Source organism: Ovis aries, chromosome 6 (assembly GCF_016772045.2).
Source record: "Ovis aries strain OAR_USU_Benz2616 breed Rambouillet chromosome 6, ARS-UI_Ramb_v3.0, whole genome shotgun sequence".
In the NCBI taxonomy this organism is placed as follows: Eukaryota; Metazoa; Chordata; class Mammalia; order Artiodactyla; family Bovidae; genus Ovis; species Ovis aries.
Genome location: NC_056059.1, coordinates 106,293,927 through 106,307,819, shown reverse-complemented (window position 1 = coordinate 106,307,819; position 13,893 = coordinate 106,293,927). Strand labels below are relative to the sequence as shown.

Genomic DNA, 13,893 nt, shown 5'->3' with positions numbered 1-13,893 from the left:
AGGCTTGGACTGGACTCTTAGGGTTGTGGTGAGCATTTGCTGGACTAATTTGTATGAACTGGCAAACAATGACCAGTAAGATATAATTATAGCATTATACATTATTATTATTCATGATCTTAGAGTCAGCAATCCAGCTGCATTGCCCTTGAAAGAGAATTAAGGCATAGGGAAAATTTGTGTGATTTCTCAGGGATCTGCACGCTCATTGGGAGTGTAATGAGAAGCTTCTGGAAAAAGCTGAACTTGTTCTCAGTGCTTATTAAGAGAAGTGTCATTTCACAGCAGAAGAAATGGTAGCTTTTCATCTGTGCTGGTCAGACTGTCCCTGACATCTTGGGTGTACCTGGGAATACTGGGAAAGGTGAAAAATTAGAGGGAAATGGCCAGGAAAGCTTGGGGCAGGCATCTGCCCCAAAATAGGTTGCCCCGCCTCACTGTCCACCTTCCAGCTCACCTCGTCATCAGTCTGGAAAATGCTGCACATCCTCATTCATTGGGCTTACCAGCTGGTACTAGTGGTAAAGAACCTGCCTACCAATGCAGGAGATGTAAGAGATTCGGGTTCTATCTGTAGATCAGGAAGATCCCCTGGAAATGGAAATGGCAACCCACTCTAGTATTCTCGCCTGGATAATCCCATGGACAGAGGAGCCTGGCAGGCTACAGTTTACGGGGTCACAAGGAGGTGGACACAACTGAAGCGACTTTGCATGCACCTCATCCATCAGTCTGTGGAAGCCTTCCTTGACTATCCCCTCACTTAAAGATGTTCCCATTTATTTCTTTTTCCTTCTAGACTATATGCATTTTTGTCATTATACTTCTGGTTTTGTCCTGCTGGAGATTTGGGTCTTATTTATTTTCTGTACTTTAGGATGGGTTGGGTTAGATGTTCTGTGTATTGGGTCCTCTAAAAGGCAATGGCACCCCACTCCAGTACTCTTGCCTGGGAAATCCCATGGACGGAGGAGCCTGGTAGGCTGCAGTCCATGGGGTCGCTAAGAGTCGGACACGACTGAGTGACTTCACTTTCACTTTTCACTTTCATGCATTGGAGAAGGAAATGGCAACCCACTCCAGTGTTCTTGCCTGGAGAATCCCAGGGACGGGGAAGCCTGGTGAGCTGCCGTCTATGGGGTCACACAGAGTTGGACATGACTGAAGTGACTTAGCAGTAGCAGTAGCAGGGCTATAGTGGGAGAAGGTAATGGCACCCCACTCCAGTACTCTTACCTGGAAAATCCCATGGATGGAGGAGCCTGATAGGCTGCAGTCCATGGAGTTGTGAAGAGTCGGACACAACTGAGCGACTTCACTTTCACTTTTCACTTTCATGCATTGGAGAAGGAAATGGCAACCCACTCCAGTGTTCTTGCCTGGAGAATCCCAGGGAAGGCAGAGCCTGGTGGGCTGCCATCTATGTGGTCGCACAGAGTCGGACATGACTGAAGCGACTTAGCAGCAACAGCAGCAGGGCTATAGTGGCTTAAATCAACCATGGGGTTTAAAACAACAGAAAGGTATTCTCTCACTGTTCTGGAGCCCAGAAGACTGAAATCAATCCCGAGGGCTGTGTCTCCTCTGAAGCCTCTAGCGTAGGATCCTTCCTGTCTTCCTCCAGCTTCGGGTGCTCCAGAAGCTCCTTGGCTTGTGGCACCATCACCCCAATCTCTGTCTCCATCTTCCCGTGGGATGGCACATGCCCTTCTCTTGTGTGTCTTCTCCTATGGTCTTCTTTTCTTAGAAAACCTGTTCTTAGATATGGTATGTGTGTGCATGCTCAGTAGCTTTACTCGTGTCCAGCTCTTTGTGACCCCATGCACTGTAGCCCGCCAGGCTCCTCTGTCCATGGGATTCTCTAGGCAAGAATACTGGAGTGGGCTGCCATGCACTCCTCCAGGGTATCCTAATGACCCAGGGATCAAACCAAAGTCTCCTTCAGCTCCCACATTGCAGGCAGATTCTTTACCCACTGAGCCAGCTGGGAAGCCCAACTTTGAATACAAGGCCACCCTAATCCAGAACAATTTCATCTCAAGATCTCATCTTAATTACATTGTCAAAGACCCTCTTCTCAAATAATTCAGTTTTGATAGATGCATCTTTCTGTAGACACCCTTCAATATACTACAGCCAGTATATACTGATTCAGCTATGCAGAACTGACTTCTGTTAGAGCTACCTGAAAACTCCTTGGTCCTGAGAAGAGAGAGTGTGAGAAAGGGATGGAACAAGAAGACATGTGAAGGAGGACTGGACGAGTTTTGTCAACTGACCACTCAGGAGGGAGGTGCCAAGGAGGAAAAGGAAAGCAAAAATAGCCAAAAATTATAAAACCAGAAGTGATAAGTGGATAGTTAAGTAGAGAACCTGGCTCCTGCGAGGTGATATGCTCTTTCTCAGCAGAGGACAAGGTGATTACAAGAACAATTAATTTGCTCACCCACTGGCACTCTGTGCCTCAGTTTCCCCACCAGCCTATGGCACTTCCCCTTTTTTCGAGATGTGCTGAGTTCGCTGTTAAGTAAACTACCTGTGTTGCTTCCCTGGGGGCACTTGATGAGGATCAGAGATAAGCAATAGAGCAGCCATTTAAACTTGCTCATTGGATTTCTTTTACTATGTGGATGAGGCAGGCTGAACGGCCCACAGGAAGGACAGCTGGTCTTAGATGTTTGAGGTCTTGAAAATGGTGCATAACTACCTATACTACTGCCATATACAGAATCATCAACGCAGGCTCACAAATGCCAAGACCAGTTTGTGGAAACGTTGACCATCTCCTTCCAAGGTCAGTTACCAGTTTAATGCAAAGCAAACAGTTTTGACCTGGTATGATAAACATTCTTAAATAATATTTTCTGTGATATACTGAGACTTTATAACTCTTTCAATATGGTACATTTTTTTCAATGTGTTGCTAAAACCTGGAACCCTAAGGAATGATTTGAGCCAGAACAAGCTGGTGGAGAGGAAGACTGTGGGGTGGGCAGACTGTGATGTTCCTTATGATTAGCAAGCAAAACTCCATTCCGAATAACTGGAAAGGGAGGGGGAGAAAGGGAGAGAACCTCTTCTAATGTTAAACCTTCTACTGTTCTCTGTTCTTTTCATGTGTTTTAAAAACAAATAAACTTAACTGCTCACTGTTCAGGTTCAGTTCAGCTCAGTTCAGTCGCTCAGTCGTGTCCAAGTCTTTGCGTCCCCATGAACTGCGGGACACCAGGCCTCCCTGTCCTTCACCAACTCCCGGAGTTCACTCAAACTCATGTCCATTGAGTCGGTAATGCTATCAAACCACCTCATCCTCTGTCATCCCCTTCTCCTTCCACCTTCAATCTTCCCCAGCATCAGGGTCTTTTCAAATGAGTCAGTTCTTTGCATCAAGTGGCCAAAGTACTGGAGTTTCAGCTTCAACATCAGTGCTTCTGATGAATATTTAGGACTAATTTCCTTTCGGATGGATTGGTTGGATCATGTAGGACATTTCCAGATTTTGTTTAACTCCACTGAAAATGCAAAGAGAGATTTGAAATTACGTGTGAGACGTTAATTACTTACATCTCACTGAATGGTTATTTCTATGAATGAATGCACTTAATTAATTTTTCCCCTCACTTCTTGCTATTTCCTGACGATAATCTATTTTCTTTCATCACAGGGGCAATAGAAAAATAGCCAAAGAAGGATCCAGTGATTTGAAATTCCAGAACTTCACTCTGCCGAAAAATAGGTCAGAATATTTCTTTGTTCATGAATAAAGGAGTGAAACTTTTGATGCTGTGGCAAGTGAGCTGACCAGCACACACACACACACACACACACACACACACACACACACACACACGCACACACATATTGTTAATGGGATAGACACATATTGCTCTCAGTGATCTTAGACGTCACAGGGAGACCGAGATCTAGAACAAGAAGGGACTTGACGTAGGTTGAACTTCCAGACTGCCAGTATGTGAGTGATGCAAGTGTTGGTTATGGGAGAGGGATGCAGTGGGAGCTGGGGTTAGCAGAGGTAAGCTATTATATATAGGATGGATAGACAAGGTCCCACTGTATAGCACAAGGAAGTAGAGTCACTATCCTGTGATAAACCATAATGGAAAGGAATATAAAAAAGAATTATATATATATATTATATATATTATATTATATATATATATATTATATATATATATGCATGAGTATGTGATAAGTCACTTCAGTCATGTCTGACTCTTTGTGGCCCCATAGACTGTAGCCCACCAGACTTCTCTGTCCATATGGATTCTCCTGGCAAGAATACTGGAGTGGGTTGCCATTTCCTACTCCAGGGGATCTTCCCAACCCAGGGATCAAACCCACATGTCTTACATCTTCATTGGCAGGCGAGTTCTTTACCACTAGAGCTACGTGGGAACCCCCCTATACACACACACACACACATATATAACTGACTCACTTTGTTGTACAGCAGTAATTTACAAACATTGTAATTCAACTATACTTCCATTAAAAAAAATTCAAAGATTATGTGTAAGGTAAAACAGCCAATAAAAAAATTAAAAATTTTTAAAAAGCACCGCCCAGTCATCCATAGCATTTCAGACCAGGGCTATTTCCACCGCCCACCTGGGTCTCTAAACAGCCCAGGAGACAGCCTTTGAGGGGAAAGCTTGCATCCTTCAGCTGCTGAATGATTTAAGTGATGAATCATGGGAGGATCCGGCCATGAGTTCACAGCCAGGTCTCAGAAGTGAGGAGACTAGAGGGAGCCATGTGCCCACTTAGTTTCTTTCCTTTTTCTTTCAGTTGAGCGAAACATTTATGAGCAATTATGGCATTAGGACAGGCTCTTGAAAATGCTGAAATGAGAGGCAGAGTCCTGTCTCCAAGGGGCTCGCAGCCAAGTCTGAGAGCTCAGAAGGAGGGCCACTCGATGAAATGAGTGACAAGGGACCAATTGTGAAGCCAGCTCTAGCTCTGCGTTGAGCCAGGTCTGATTCTGAGCAATGCCCCATTGCCCAGAAGGGTTGTAGGCCTGCCTGCCCCTAGCCAGAGCCCCTCACCAAGTCCTGCCAGAGCTGTCTGTATACCTAAAGGAACACAAGCGTTTCCAGGTGTCATAGCAAGACTTGCATCCCAGCGAACTTCAACTCAAGTCAACCTTCAACCATCCATTCAGTTCCTACTAAGTGCCAGGCACCAGAAGTGTTCTTGGCATGCTAAGATGTGCTTGAAGTTATATTTTCCCTAAGCAGAGTGAATGCATGCCTGTAAAACAGAATACTTGAAATATTTTCAAGGCTGCATTAAGCAAAGGAAAATTTGTGGCTGTTCTCAGACTTCTTCAGTGTTTACATTCAACACATTTGAATAATGCCTTTTAAGTCAATATTTCTGATTTCTTGATAATAGCAAGAGATGGGAGATGGACAGGTTAGAAGTCTTCCTTCAAATGGAGACGGTTGCAGCAATTACATACCTCAAAGTAATATTTACAGTTACATCTGCAAAAGAGAGAGAGCAGTGCTTTTTTCCGAAGCAAATTATTTCAGGATGTGTCATAGCATCCTCGAGATATATTAAAAAGAGCAACAGACGATGTTTCTGCAACCTGTTCCAAACCATTTATAAACCCAAATTAAAAAGAAAAAAAAACTCCTATATACATACAAATCTTTGTACCGCTACATATTTTATAATGAAAGTATTATATGAATATAAATTAGTATCTGAGATCTACAAATCAAATCAAAATGTCTAAAAACTACAGATTTGGATCTACCACCATACTTTCAGAACTAGTAAATGGATGCTTTCATTCTCCTCTCAAGTGATAATTATCAGCGTCTGGTGATGAAGCAGTAAGGGCAGCACCCCACATGGGCAGGACCAAAAGACAGAATAGGCTCTGCTCCCCAGCTGAGTGGCCTCACTCGGACAAGCCCCATTCCAATGCCTTGCTTCTTTTAGAAATGGTACTTGGAAACAAGAGCAGACTGAATTAACTGGCAGTCAGGTGCTTAGAACTCCCACACTTTCACTGCTGAGGGCCCAGTTCAGTCCATGGCTGGGGACATAAGATCCCACAAGCAACATGAAAAAAAAGAAAAGAAAAGCAAGAGTACACTGTCTTACCCACCATCAATCCCCCGGATATAAGGTAGTGCTTGTGTTTGGGGAATAAATGCCTGACCTCTGCAGCACGCCTGGAACACAGTAGGTTCTCAATAAATAACAAAGGCCAACAGGTGCTGAGTGCTTGCCACGGGCTAGGTGCTATTTTAAGAGCTTATATGCCGAGAAAGGTAAATATCATATGAAATCGCTTGTAAGTGGAATCTAAAAAACTGGCACAAATGAACCTATTTGTAAAACAGAAATCTAGCCACAGATGTAGAAAACACGCTAATGGTTACCAAGGGGAAAAGAGGGGAGATAAGCTGGGAGATTGGGATTGACGTATACACACTACTATACATAAATAGGGGCTTTCTAGGCGGCGCTAGTGGTAAAGAACCTGCCTGCCAATGCAGGAGACCTAAAAGACCTGGGTTTGATCCCTGGATTGGGAAGAGCCCCTGAAGGAGGGCATGGCAACCCACACCAGGATTCTTGCCTGAAGAATCCCATGGACAGAGGATCCTGGCGGGCTACAGTCCATAGGGTTTCACAGAGTCGTACACGACTGAAACAACTTAGCATGGCACTCACGGCACATATATAAACAGATAGCTGATAGTTCAGTTCAGCTCAGTCGCTCAGTCATGTCCGACTCTTTGCAACCCCATGAATCGCAGCACGCCAGGCCTCCCTGTCCATCACCAACTCCTGGAGTTTACTCAGATTCACGTCCATCGAGTCAGTGATGCCATCCAGCCATCTCATCCTCTGTCGTCCCCTTCTCCTCCTGCCCCCAATCCCTCCCAGCATCAGGGTCTTTTCCAATGAGTCAACTCTTCCCATGAGGTGGCCAAAGTACTGGAGTTTCAGCTTTTGCATCATTCCTTCCAAAGAAATCCCAGGGCTGATCTCCTTCAGAATGGACTGGTTGGATCTCCTTGCAGTCCAAGGGACTCTCGAGAGTCTTCTCCAACACCACAGTTCAAAAGCATCAATTCTTCAGTGCTCAGCTTTCTTCACAGTCCAACTCTCACATCCATACATGACCACTGGAAAAACCATAGCCTTGACTAGACAGACCTTTGTTGGCAAAGTAATGTCTCTGCTTTTGAATATGCTATCTAGGTTGGTCATAACTTTTCTTCCAAGGAGTAAGCATCTTTTAATTTCATGGCTGCAGTCACCATCTGCAGTGATTTTGGAGTCCAAAAAAATAAAGTCTGCCACTGTTTCCACTGTTTCCCCATCTATTTCCCATGAAGTGATGGGACCAGATGCCATGATCTTCATTTTCTGAATGTTGAGCTTTAAGCCAACTTTTTCACTCTCCACTTTCACTTTTATCAAGAGGCTTTTTAGTTCCTTTTCACTTTCTGCTATAAGGGTGGTGTCATCTGCATATCTGAGGTGATTGATATTTCTCCCGGCAATCTTGATTCCAGCTTGTGTTTCTTCCAGTCCAGTGTTTCACATGATGTACTCTGCATAGAAATTAAATAAGCAGGGTGACAATATACAGCCTTGACGTATTCCTTTTCCTATTTGGAACCAGTCTGTTGTTCCATGCTCAGTTCTAACTGTTGCTTCCTGACCTGCATACAGATTTCTCAAGAGGCAAATCAGGAAGGCAATCCCAAAGAATGCTCAAACTACTGCACAGTTGCACTCATCTCACATGCTAGTAAAGTAATGCTCAAAATTCCCCAAGCCAGGCTTCAGCAATACGTGAACCGTGAACTTTCTGATGTTCAAGCTGGTTTTAGAAAAGGCAGAGGAACCAGAGATAGCTAATAAGGACCTACTGTTTAGCACAGGGAACTCTACTCAGTACTCTGTAATGGCCTATACAGGAGCAGAATCTTAAAAAGAGATTGGATGTATATATGTGTATAACTGACTCAGTGGTGGTGGTTGGTGCTTTAGTCGCTAAGTCGTGTCCAACTCTGCAACCCCATAGACTATAGCCTGCCAGGCCCCTCTGTCCATGGGGTTCTCCAGGCAAGAATACTGGAGTGGGTTGCCATTTCCTTCTCCAGAGGATCTTCCAGGCCCAGGGATCAAACCCAGGTCTCCTGCAATGCAGGGAGACTCTTCACTGACTAAGCAATGAGTCCTTGCCAGTAACTGTAAATCAATTATACTCCAGTTTTAAAAAATGAGAATAAAAAATCTCAATAGGTAGTGTCACACTGCAGCCTAGCAGTCACATTCTCACAAAGAGAAGAACACAGGCTGGAGATAGCGAATAACTTCCCTGAGGCTGAGGTGTATAGCAAACAATAGGCCTGAGGAGGATAAATATCACCAATCTCTGAAGCAACCCTGGCTCTGCGTCCCTGACCTCATGACTGCCATCCCTCAGTTAGGTGTAGGGGTCAACTCCAGCGACAGGTACAGAAGGGCTGTCCTCCCCCACCCACCCCAAACTCAAACATGCACGGACCTCCTGGCAATATGCAAGGTAGAATGCAAAGCTCGGTGCTGGGGTTTCACGAAGGTGATATAGCCCAGAAGACTATCCAAGAAAAACACCAGATCACATACCTGTCCGTTACCCATGACCCGTCCACAAGACTGAGACAAATGTTTTTTAGAACAGCCCATGGAATCTACCTGGTGGAGTCCTCAACACCCACCACTCCCCCATGTGGGCAGAAACAGAAGCACCGTCACTAATGTTTTCCAGTGGAGTCCAAACTTGAATCAATAGCTGAAAGCCTAACAAGTGCCAGACTCTCCATAAAAGAAACTTCAGCATTTAATCCTCTGAAACAGGTATCGAGTTGGCCAGAAAGTTTGGGAAGATGTCACAGAAAAACCCCAATGAACTTTTTGCCAACCCACTGTGATCATTCCCATTTAACAGATGAGGAAAGAAAGCCCGAGAGAGGCACCGCGTCTCGGTCACAGCCACAGAGCCGGTAACTAGTAAGAGCTGGATCTGGATTCAGAGTCTGACTTCAAATCCAGGGCCTGTTCTGGGTTCTAAGTTTTCTGTTCCTGTGAGTCTCAAACCTACCCCTGTCAAGACTCCACTATGAAGAAGGAGCACATGTCCTGAGAAAGGGCATCCACACCCACAATCACGAAGCCTCCAGCGGCGATTCTTCGAGCGGACATGTCCTGAGAAGGACATCCCCAATCACGAAGATTCCTAGCGGCGATTCTTAGAGCTGGTCCCTGGACCAGCAGTATCAGCATATCTGGGAACTGCTTGGAAGTGTAGGTCCTCAGCCCCACCGCTGAATCAGACACTTGGGTTTTAGAGTCTGAGCACCTGGATTAAACAAGGCCTCCCAGTGATGATGATTGCTGGGCACATTTGAGAACCTCGGCATCAAACATTGTTACCAAGAGTGCAAGCTTTGGAGCTGGAGTAAGAGGCCTCTGGGCTCAGCCCTCTCAACTAGGTAAATGAGATGGAAAGAAGACGATATAAGACGGGTACAGGAGGGTGGGGTGGAAATGGGAGAGAATGCTGTCCTCACCTGTGAGAGATCACTTGTAACAGAACACGGGCCACTGTGCCGCATGCGGGGACTGAAGCAGACTCGGGCCGCGTGAGCTCGGGAGGTGGTCAGGCTCGGGAGCCAGAGGGCTTTCTCAAGCCCACTTTCTAGGGAGGAGCAAAGCCAAGGTTCACACTCCAAGTGCAGGGCTCTGTTTCCGTCCCCATTCCTGACGAGGCCATTCCTAACAGCATCGCTCACGTTTCCCACATTCATACTCTGCCCAACGCATCACTTCATTGTCTAGAGATTTTTCTCTCCTGCCATTAATACCTGCTGCTGCTGCTAAGTCGCTTCAGTCGTGTCCGACTCTGTGCCACCCCATAGACGGCAGCCCACCAGGCTCCCCCGTCCCTGGGATTCTCCAGGCAAGAACACTGGAGTGGGTTGGCATTGTCTTCTCCAGTGCATGAAAGTGAAAAGTGAAAGTGAAGTCGCTCAGTCGTGTCCAACCCTCAGCGACCTCATGGACTACAACCTACCAGGCTCCTCCGTCCATGGGATTTTCCAGGCAAGAGCACTGGAGTGGGTTGCCAGTGCCTTCTCCAGTTAATACCTGCAGCAATAGCTAACTCCAGGGGACCAGGTGGAGCTGGCTGTCAATTCTCAGGTCCCAGGAGGCCGGTCCTCAGGGAGACGGCTTCCCTGATCTATTCAGTGCACTGGGAGGCCCCCTGCCGGTCCTTGCCAGGCACCCCTGAGATCACAGCTCAGCTCGGGGTGGGCGGCCACTGCAGTAGGTCTGCGCTTGGCTTCCCTGGTTTTGCCCTTCCTGTTCTTCAGCCGCTCTGAGGATCTGCGGCACTGAGAGAGATGTTAAGAATCACTTCTGTTCCCTCTGGTCCCCTCACTGTGCAGAAAGTGTCCTTCCTAAAAATTCCCCCAAGCTGAGAGCTTTACGGAGGGTGCCAGGTGCTTTCAGAGGATGCACGGGAGAGCGTGCTGTCCCGCCAGCTCTCTGTGGTGTTCTGCAAGGAGCTCCTGCGTAAGCTCCTATGTGGAAGATGCTCAATACACACGGCTGAAGGGAATAAGAAGAGTGAGAAGGAAGTAGATAAAGTCAGGATACCCCAGGATGCTATGAGCTTGTACTCCTCCCAGAACCTGGCAGAGACTGGATCCTGAAATAGGTGATAAAAGAAACTTTTCACAGAGCAAGAAGGATGGAAAAACGAAAAGAAAGAGAAGGGAACTGCCTGGCAGTTCAGTGGTTAGGACTTGGCACTTTTGCTGCCGAGGGCCTAGGTTCTATCCCTGGTCGAGGAACTGAGATCCCACAAGCGAGGCTGCACAGCCGAAAAAGAGAGAGAGAAACAGGGAGAGATGGCAGAACAAACAGGAGAGGGACAGAGAGCATGTGGAGGGTGGAGGGGACAGTAGATCCTGGTGTTGCTCTGCCCACAGGAGCTAAAGTCGTCCTGGCAAAGCACCGCGCTCTGCACCGCTCACTCGTCTGCTGTATGACCATCAAACTGCCAAATGAATTTGTTTTCCTCTTTCAATGTTTGTCAGGAGCTTAGATAACATATATGGAAGAGATTGTAGCTCACAGGACATGCTTTCTGTCCCCAAAAACTTACAGTCTAGTTGAGGAAAGAAGGAAAAGTGTAATTTAATATGAGATTTACGTAAGAAGTTAATAACTATACACTGCTTTGAGCTACACGAAGTGTACAATTAGAGCTGGAAGGGCTGACATAGAAGCTCAGGGGAGGGAAGGCTCTGGGACCCTGGTAGGGTAGGAGGCCGAGGAGGTGAGAGTCAGACTAGGCTGGCCCCAGCCAAGAGTGTGGTGGGGGGTATGAGCATTTCATGGTTCAGAATGAGATCAAACCCTGGTGGTGTCTTTCTCGGGATCACTTCAGGGAGTTGCATCCTCCCAAATATTTCTCCGTAAAAACAAAATAGAAAAGAGAAGATTCTCAGGCCTAGTCAAGGATATCTTTCACAAAAATATGAATCCATAATCCTCCTATGCTGTTGGAGCGAATGTAAATTTGTGCAGCCACTATGGAGAACCGTGTGGAGGTTCCTTAAAAACTTAAAATAGAGCTACCATATGATCCAGAAATCCTACTCCTGGGCATACAACCAGAAAAGACAAAAACTCTATTTCAAAAAGATATGTCCACCCCAAAGTTCACTGCAGTACTGCTTACTATTCACAACAGCCAAGACTTGGAAGCGACCTACGTGTCCATCCACAGATGAATGGATAAAGAAGATGTGATATACACCCAGAATGGAATACCACTTAGCCGTAAAAAAGAATGAAGCAATGCATTCGCAGCAACATGGGTGAAGCTGGAGATTATTGTATTAAGTGAAATAAGTCAGATGGAGAAGGACAAATATTATATGATATTGACTAATATGTGGGATCTGAAAAAAATGATACAGTGAACTTATTTATGAAACAGAAATAGACTCATAGACGTGGAAAACAAACTTATTATGTTTACCAAGGGGGTAGTGTTAGTTGCTCTGTCGTGTCTGACTCTTTTGAGACCCCATGGACTATAGCCCGCCAGACTCCTCTGTCCATGGAATTTTCCAGGCAAGAATACAGGAGTGGGTAGTCATTCCCTTCTCCAAGGGATCTTCCTGACTCAGGGGTCAAACATGGGTCTCAAGCATTGTATGTGGATTCTTTACCATCTGAGGCACCGGGGAAGCCCCACTAAGAAGAAAGGGAGGGGGGATGAATTGGGAATTGGGTATTAGCAGATATGTGTAGATAAACAATACGACCTACTGTATAGCACCAGGAACTATACTCAATATCTTATAATAACCTATAGTGGAAAAGACTCTGAAAAAGTATATATATATATATATACATATATATATATATATATATATATAAATGAAGCCTGTTGCTGTACACCTGGATCATTGTAAATCAATTATACTTCCATTTTTAAAAGAACATTTCCATCACCTTCCCCCAAAAAGGAAGGAACCGTTATTCACTTATTAAATACGAGACTTGATCTGATTCCACCTTGGTGTGAATTTCATCTGCTTCAAAGGAATAAGGAGTCATTCCTTATTCTCCAACGTCAAATTTGTAATGAAAACTGGAACCAGTCCCCAGGGGGGACTTGCATGCCCACCCATGGACCAGGTTCCTACGTGGTAGACACCCTGCAGGCCTCTCTGGGGGAGGCCGAGTGTGCGTGTGAACCCAGACATGGGCTGTGGTGGGGCTCGAGGCTGTCTCACTCCGGGGTTGTTCTCTCACCTGTGTTTCCCTGCCGCCTGCCTCGCCGTCATCCACTCGCCCCTTCCCTCCTCTGTGCTCATTCAACAACATGCTTGTGTGCATAAGCCGCATTCCAGGCACTGTGTTAGGTACCTGGTCTCCCCTTTAGGAGCTAAGGGCCTGGGGTAGGAAGTTTGAGAAGGGGAGCTGGGCTCCGCTCTGGTCATAAGAGTGTGGGTTCCAGGTGCCAGGTGATCAGAGCAGGGTTTGGGTGCCCATGTTGGAGAAAAATAAAAACCCACCCTGCTGAGGCTGTCACACCTCTTCCTGAAACTGTTACACCCCTGTCCTTCCCTCTCCACTCGGACATGTGTGCTCTGGTGTCACTTTCCTGAGATGCGGCTCTGAGCATCCTTTATCCTCTGCACTGAGACGCATCACACCACCTAGAGGTCAACACAGTCCTTCCAGCTTATCCCTCAGGTTCCCTGCCTCCAAGCTCCCTGTGCGTTTCCACACCTCTGCCCGCGTGTCTCCCTGATGCAAACCCTCCCCATCCCTCAGGGAGGTGGAGAGAAGAGGCTGGGCCCATCAGGTGGGAAATGCGGCACTAATATCCCATCGTAGCCCTGATGCTGATACCAAGATACTGTCCAACAAGAACTGCAATAAGTGTGAGTGAAATGAGCTCCCGACATGCTGCAGATAGAGCAAGAAGAAGGGAATGAATTTAGAAACTTGACCTCCGCCTTCACTCCTTTTTGTTTTATATTTAAAATGAATTTTGCTGTTGTTTTTACTCATTAAATTGTGTCCAGTTCTTTTGTGACACCATGGACTGTAGCCCACAAGGCTCCTCTGTCCATGGGATTCTCCAAGCAAGAATACTGGAGGGGGTTGCCATTTTCTTCTCCAGGGGATCTTCCCGACCCAGTGATCAAACCTGCATCTCCTGCATTGGCAGACGGATTTTTTTTTACCACTGAGCTACCAGGAAGCTCCTAAAATGAGTTTAAAAAGTGAAAGTTGCTCAGGCATGTCTGACTGTTTGCAACC

At 46.2% G+C, this 13,893-nt stretch overlaps 1 protein-coding gene across 1 annotated transcript in view; it reads left to right on the top strand.

Moving 5' to 3' along the window:
* CLNK (cytokine dependent hematopoietic cell linker) overlaps positions 1 to 13,893 on the top strand; it is a 202,785-nt gene that overhangs the window by 83,685 nt on the left and 105,207 nt on the right. The window contains exon 3 of the mRNA XM_042251655.2: positions 3,665 to 3,736. Within this exon, the coding sequence (XP_042107589.1) occupies positions 3,665 to 3,736 (72 nt within the window). The remainder of the gene's footprint in view (positions 1 to 3,664; positions 3,737 to 13,893) is intronic.